This window comes from Uloborus diversus, chromosome 8 (assembly GCF_026930045.1).
Source record: "Uloborus diversus isolate 005 chromosome 8, Udiv.v.3.1, whole genome shotgun sequence".
Classification (NCBI taxonomy): domain Eukaryota; kingdom Metazoa; phylum Arthropoda; class Arachnida; order Araneae; family Uloboridae; genus Uloborus; species Uloborus diversus.
In genome coordinates, this window is record NC_072738.1 from 27,724,218 (window position 1) to 27,731,927 (window position 7,710).

General features: G+C 35.5%; 1 protein-coding gene across 1 annotated transcript in view; it reads left to right on the plus strand.

The window, feature by feature from the left end:
* Nucleotides 1-6,347, plus strand: part of LOC129227986 (acetylcholine receptor subunit alpha-like 1) — a 175,677-nt gene extending 169,330 nt beyond the window's left edge. Inside the window, exon 10 of the mRNA XM_054862612.1 lies at nt 6,153-6,347. Coding sequence (XP_054718587.1) covers nt 6,153-6,347 — 195 coding nt within the window. The remainder of the gene's footprint in view (nt 1-6,152) is intronic.
* Nucleotides 6,348-7,710: the final 1,363 nt, after the last annotated feature.

Below are 7,710 nucleotides of genomic sequence, written 5' to 3' on the forward strand. Positions count from 1 at the left end.
CAGCAAGTTATCATTTCTAATTACCATAAGACGAAGTGTAGAAGTAATTCTTTCGAAAGATATAAGAAAGAAATAATCACAGGTGCAAGAAATATTTAACCCTTAAGAAGTACATCAAACTAAATTTACGCATTAGTTTTTAATAAGTAAAATTAAATGCATTTCTTCTGTCTAGAACATAATTAAATCATTTTAGAAACTATGCAGCCAATAGTGGCGCTTGAGGAACTGCATTGTAATGCTGGCAGAACGACGAGCTCCTTATGCAGTCACTGTTTTGCACTCAAATCGCATCGTTAGTATGCATCCCATTAGCAGCGGGGAGCCTTTCTTGTGTCCGAAGAGACATACGTGAATCAATAAGCTATTTGTACATTCTACATCAGCTACCGCTTTTTTCCATAGATATTTTTTTTTAAATCATAACAAAAACTTGAAGTTTCTTCTTATTTCGTGAATTTAATCTTGTGTCCCTTAGAAATATTTATTTGAGACCCTAACAGCAGTCTTGTATTGAAACACGATTATAAGTTAGAGTTAATGTCATAGGTAACGAAATTGTGTAACTAATTAATTAGTGCATAGATAGTGCTAGTCAAAGCCAGGCTCCAAAATAATTGATTAATTTCTTATTTTGGCATATGCGTAGCAACTATCTACAGTAACAATTGTTTATGCTCTTTATTTCATTACTTCGAGTGTATAAAACACAATAATAAAGTCTATTCAGCGATTTCCTTCATTCTTTCCCCTTCGTATAGCATATTAATGGGTGTGGTTTTTGTTGTTCCCCGATAAGATTTGCATTGAGTATTCATCTTACCTCCCCCCCCCCCAGAAAAATTCGAAATGTAGGGCCAGAGTGGAAGCTAATGTTAAAATTTCTTCTCTGCATTGACTGTACCAGATAAGGAATAGAAGTAACCTACAACGCAAAATTTGGAGTCAGAGAAAATCAAGGCATTACAGAATCTTCTTTGAGCGTGAATAACAGAAAGTGGACTGTGTCCCTACAGCTGACATTTTTTTTTTTAGAAATTTGGGTTGTATTAACGTAATGTCATTTACGGTAAAATAGTATATTACGTAACGCATTTTAAAGTCATTATTAAATGAATGACTTTCTCTAAAAAAAGGGGGGGCGGGCAATACCTAAAGAATTGGGACTGATGGCAACATAAGACCTCCTCCTTCCAATTCAAAGTTATAATTTTAATTTTTTTAAGTAATCGATGAGCAAAATATAAAGCATATGTTATTAAGTCAATTCCTTTTTCCTTAATGTCGTAAATCGACGAGGTTCCATAGCGAGGCTCTGCGCAGAGGTTCACTAAAGTGGACCTCCCACCGCTCCGAGAGCTCGTAGACAACTGAACCTGGTGTCTCTGAAAAGCTTAGAATCCCCCCTACCACTTCCAACCGGTCGAGCAGGTGTGGGCAATATAGTCTCGTGGTAAAAAAAAAAATCAGTTTTATCACTTTTGGGACAAACCGTATAGTATACGATAATTAAACATTATATAATATAAGATGTCGTCAAACATTGTCTGTTGCAGTAAGCCGTAAATATCAAAACTATCTATGATATTTTAATAATGCAAATATTGACTAAACTTGGCGTGGTTTTGGTACTTGCAAAAGAAATTAAATTCATGAGGGGAATTTTTTCCTAGATTGAACAGTAACATCCTGCTAAAGCGCGATATGAAATGAATCTATTTGAAACTTCTCCTATAGATTTGGTACCTCCCCCCCCCCCCCCAAATATTCCTACACTGGGCCCGTGCCCCACGCAAGAGCGGATAAAGAATCCATTTTAAGGGTGGGGGAAATAGAATATAGAATTTTAAGTACAAGAAGTATCTGGAACTGTTTGAGTGTCAATAAAAAGCACGAAATCAGCAAGAATAAGGCTCCTTAAAAGGCATAAACTTCATCAAATAATTTCATAAGCAAGGAAAGGAAGTATTGTTTCAAATATTTACTTAAAGAGCAATTAATGAATTAAAAAGATAATTAAATGACTGAAATGACTGACATTTTGTTCATAAAGTATTTAAACAGAATGCGTATGAATATATTTGCACTATATTCGACCTCCAACCATCTTGTATGTGATTATCAACTTATAATTGCATACATTATGCATGGGTGGATAATATTGTCGACACTTCATGGGAGGGTCGTGACCCCCCATAACCCTCACCTAGCATGCGCCCCTGGCCCCATGTGCCCATGTCTTAATATGACCCTGCCAAGAGCTGTTGGTTTTAAACAGTGTAGAAAATTCTAGAGAGTTAATAAATTTATGTAAGTTCTTGTGTTATGAATTGAGTATAGTGAATACTGTTTCTTTTTTCTTTTTTGCACTAACAGCAGGAAGAGATTCTGTTGTAGTTGAGCAAAGGCAAATTATTTACTCTGACATTTCCTCACTTTGTTTTAAATCACAAATAGTAAGTGGGATCCAAATAGTTTACTTTAACACTACCTCATTTTGTTTTAAAATACAAAAAGTGTGTGGGATCCACGTTTAGTTACACTAGCACTTCCTCACTTCATTTTAAATCACAAATAGTAAGTGAGATCAAAACTATTTACTCCAACACTACCTCACTTTGTTTTAAATCACAAATAGTAAATGGGATCCAAATTATTTGCAATAACACTTCCTCACTGCGTTTTAAAACATAAATAGTAAGTGGGACCCAAACTATTTACTCTGGCACTTGTTCACTACGTTTTAAATCCGGTGCGTGTCAAACATACACTAAAAATATACTGAAGCGTTATTGATTACTTCCGGGCAAAGTTGAAGGATTCCAACAGTTTCCTGAGAAAAACAATATTTTTTTTTTTTTTTTTGCAAAAGTTTCATGTATCGCAACAAGTTTCATGAAGGCCAATTCTAAACTGTGGTGAAAGACATTTTTAGATACCAGTGTAATAAATCCGATGCCTTCCGGTATATTAGTCTTCTTTATTAGGCGTTACTCCTTCAGTTTAGTTTTACGGCCCCTCCAGAATGCCTGAGCACCAAAATGTGCGAAGTGCAGCCGTCGGATAGTGCAGGTTTGGGGAAGTTACTTGCAATTCCGTTTCAGCTTCAGCCATAGTTGCTTTAGGAGCTATTATTACAGGGTGTTCCAAAAATGTCCGATACACTTGAAAAATAAATAAAAACTAAATAGGCAATGATAGAAATATACTGTTTGTTGCATAATGCTTGGGACAACAGTACATTTTCAGGCAGGCAAACTTTAAAAATTTGTTACAATGTTCCTCAACAGATGGCGCTGCAAGAATTAAGAGGAGGCTGCAGGTTTGTCTATTTGAAATTTTACGGTTTTTCTAAGCATGTTTCAAACAAACAGTGTATTTCTGTCGCTATCCGTTTAGTTTTTATTGATTTTTCTAATATGCCAGTCAGTTTGGCGATCTTACAGACTGTGTGTTCTTTTTTACCTTTTAAAATACCTGCAGCGCCAGCTGTTGAGGAACATTGTAACTAATTTTGAAAATTTGTCTGTCTGAACATTTACTGTTGTTCCAAGCATACTGCAACAAACAGTAAATTTCTATCGCTGCCCGTTTAGTTTTTATTGATTTTTCAAACGTATCAGTCATTTTTTGAACACCCAGTTTATGCAAGTGAATGTTTTCACTGAAGATTCTTTAGTCTAGAAACATGAGTGGCTTTGATCGGTAAGGCTTCTTAATTCACCAGAAAGATTCCAGGTAAAATTCAAGAACGTTACTAACTTTAGCGAAAAACTTTCCTGTTTTTTTTTTCCCCAGATATATTTTTGGCAGAAAACAGGAACATTAGCTGAACATTATTTTCCAGATTTTGTTTTACAGCGCAGGTTAGAAATCTAAGTTAGAAACTGTTTCATCAAACGTAAGTTCATATTTATGTACAATAAAAAAAATTCAAGAAATGTAAGAGAAACCTAATTCATAACCTTATTCATCTAACAGAGGAAAAGAAATCAAAAAAGTATCTCTTCTATAATTCTGTAAAACTTCTATTTTCATTTTTGTGTCCGCGTTCTGTAAATCAGCAGACAGAATCATAAAAATCCACCAACAAAATGTTTGTTGGAGCAAAAATATTTCCAGATCTCGACGCTCAGTTGTAAAAGACACAATTTTGGAAAATGAATTGTTCTACATCATTTATCAACTTCATACTCTTCTAAAAGACAGACAAATAGGTTCCCATAACTCCAGAATAAAAGGGGAGGGATGTGCGTTTGCAATGCTTAAATTGAATGCAGAGTCTTGTTTTTAGGCATTGCTTTGCTTGAGACTAGAAAGGAATTTGGAGAGGAATTTTGAAATTCCTGTTGTAATTTGTTTTCCAGTTGTTTGCTGCCAGTTTGTCATAACTGTGTTTGTAGACAAAGGATGACTTTAAGCAAAGCAAATGCATAGAGAAAATGTTTTTTAAAGATAAATTTTTATTACAGTAACTATTTTATACCATGCCTTTTTCAAGTATGAATGTTGTACGCATGTAAATTGTGACTCTACAGTAATTTACCCATGATACGATATCTTTGCTTATTATTTTATAGTAATTCATATAAAATCTTCGCTCATCATCTTGAAGTAATTTCGACACAAAATCTTCATTTATCATTTTACCTTGATTTCGATACAATATCTTTGTTTACCCTTTTCCAGCAATTTCGACACAAAATCTTCATTTATTATTTTATGGTAATTTCGATACAATATCTTTGTTTACCGTTTTCCAGTAATTTATGAGCGGAAAAAGCCCGACTGGTAGCGTGATGATAGGAGCTGGCCTTCTACGCCTGTGGACCCAGGTTCTGACCTGGGGGTGGCCTGTCAGTGGATTTTCGAGATGCAGAAAATCATCAGCACTCATGTCGTATGATTATGCGGCATGTAAAAGATCCCTTAGGTATTCGTTCGGCTTAGAATTTCTTTGGCTAAATTCTTTGGCATCAAAAGAGAGCCCAGGTGCCTCCATCTGGTAGAAACTGGGCGTCCAAATTATCCGTGCCATTGACATCCTGCGCCTTAATTTCAGTTGGTTACAAATCAGTTGCAAATAGAACTCAACTTGAAACACCTTCAAATTCTTGAACAAGAGGAACTGACCAAAGGGCAAGCCATCTCATCTTCGCATTTTACAGTTACCGAAATGTCCAAGAAATGGGGCTGTTGCGGCATTTAGTTAAGCGATGGGATATGATTGCTTCGTCACTCATCTCCATTGAATCAACAACTTGGGTAGTCCTTTTTTCTCCCTGTTTACTGTTCGCTTCTAAGAAGTTGAGCTATGGCCTTGAGCAAGTCTATTTCTTTCAAGGGAGAGCTATCTGTAAGAAGAGGAATTGTTTGGTGCAGAGTTGGACTACCATCACAACCCTTTTATTGGCGAGAAAATCCTGTACTGCTTGCTACTTCTTACCTGAATAGATTTTTCGATAAATGGGCAATAACACAGCAAACTAAATCCGTAAGTTCTTAAACCGTTTTTCCTCACCCCTATTTCAACTAATGGAATCTTTAATCGGTCGGGCAGTAGAGCTCAACTTGCCAGAGGTGGACAGTAGTGGCGGTGAAGCTATGGTTGGTGAACATTTACTTAAGTGTCCAAGGTTTCATGGTTCATCTGTTTTTTTTTTTTTTTTTTTTTTTTTTTTGAGCAATCACGATTGCTTATTGTTCTCATTTGACTGTTTTTGGCGTGCTATCATTTTATTATCCCACTAGCACCCTCTGCCAGCACCACCGTCGCGTCGACCGGCCTCACGATGCTGCTCCTCTTGCGAAAACCGTCTCCAGGTTGCGTCCATGTCCTACACACACACGCATACACACACACACACATTCATGCCTGCGCATAGACACAAACACATATGCCTACATACACACACAAACACACTCGCGCATTCATACACACATGCTCGTGATTGCGAAAAACATAATTTGAATTCAAGATGCCAAAAATTCAAATTAATATTTTTTTTTCCGCTATTGGGGAAACTAGAGAAACTTTTGTCTTACTTTTAATTCTGTGTTTTATGTTGTGCATTTTGGTCAAGGACAGGTGTCTATGAAAATAAGCCATTTTTACTTTCTTGAGTTAAAATTTACTTTTGGTTTTCTTTCAGATCAAGGAGGATTGGAAATACGTGGCGATGGTCATCGACCGTTTTTTCCTCTATGTCTTTACCCTTGCCTGTGTCGTTGGAACATGTGGTATCTTCCTGCAGGCCCCATCTTTGTATGATCCAGAAAAGCCAATTGACGTCACTCTGTCCAAGGTGGCTCTCGGACAGGACATGCCCAATACCCTCTTCGAATGAAGCCCCCGGAACCTGCCTCAACCTGTTGACACCGTGCTGATCGCTAGGAATCGTAGAACCTTTCTTTTTTCTCAGTCAAGTTGCTGTTTCTACTGTTAAATTTATCTGTAGAGTGTAAAATGTGTTAGTCCTGTCGTGCCTGTTTGATTGCCCATGCTTTAAAAATGATACTTGACTTTGTTTCCTGATCAATTTGTAGCAAGACTTCCAAAATCTGTCCACATCCTTCCAGCTATCAATGACGTCATTGTCGCCGGTCCTGTCACTTAAATACACTACAGCTACACACTTTATTCTAAGAGTCCGAATTACAAAAATAGGTCGAATATATGTGTGTCAGATCGATTGATTGATTAATATCTGACTATTTCAGTCAGCGAAAACAAAGGATTTCTAAAACTGCGCGTCTAATTAAAAAATAATTTCAAACATTTTTTTTTTTTTCAATAATTTCACTAGTCTTGGATATTTTGTTTTCCTTTATTTCAGTTTTAAACAAAAAGAAAAAAATGGTTTTAATGTAACACTTAATTTGAAACACGAAAAAAATTCAAAAATCAATTTCAATTCGTCTCTGAACTTTTTTGTTTTTAATTATTTTAATATGAAAGAGCAAAAGATTTCTTAATTTGCATTCTAAGTAAAGCAATTATAAAAATAAAAAAAAAATATTTCGTCTTGGCCGATTTTTTATTTATTTTTTTTATTTTTTTTTCATTTGCAATGATCACTTTTTTTGCATTGAAAAGTTCTTTTTCCTTCCCTCTTCCCCTCCCCGATTTGCTCAAAGCGGTTTTTTTTATTGAACTTCACTGATTTTTTTTAAGTAATTTTACTACCGCAGATTGTAGCATTCGAAATTTCAAATTCAACAAACATGGCGCGGTTCCGAAACAATCTTGGAAGGAAAATGTTGTAAAGATCGATTCTCCCTTTTCTCGTACATTTTTTGCCAAAAATGAGATTGGCTCTTGGAATATCGCTGCAGAATATAACCTCCGATATATATACTCAGTGATAGGACAAACATTTTCCGTGATGATGGTTTTTCATGAGTAGCTTGGATGGTCTTAAAGATTTCGGAAGTTTTGCAGGAGGTGCTCTTCATAAGAAACTTCACATCCATGAGAAAAAAAATTCATCATCAATACTCGACAAAACCACGAATTTCCTGCGTACTCTTTTTATTTTACTTGCTTCATGTTAAATGGTAAGTGATAAGTCATTGCAATCTTATTCGTTGTGCATACGGTTTTTTAAAAATATATTTTAGTTGGCGTGTTCTTTTTGTGTGGCAACAGTTAAATTATTTTTTTTCTCTTATTTATTTTTAATTTTATTATTTATTTATTTATTTTTATTT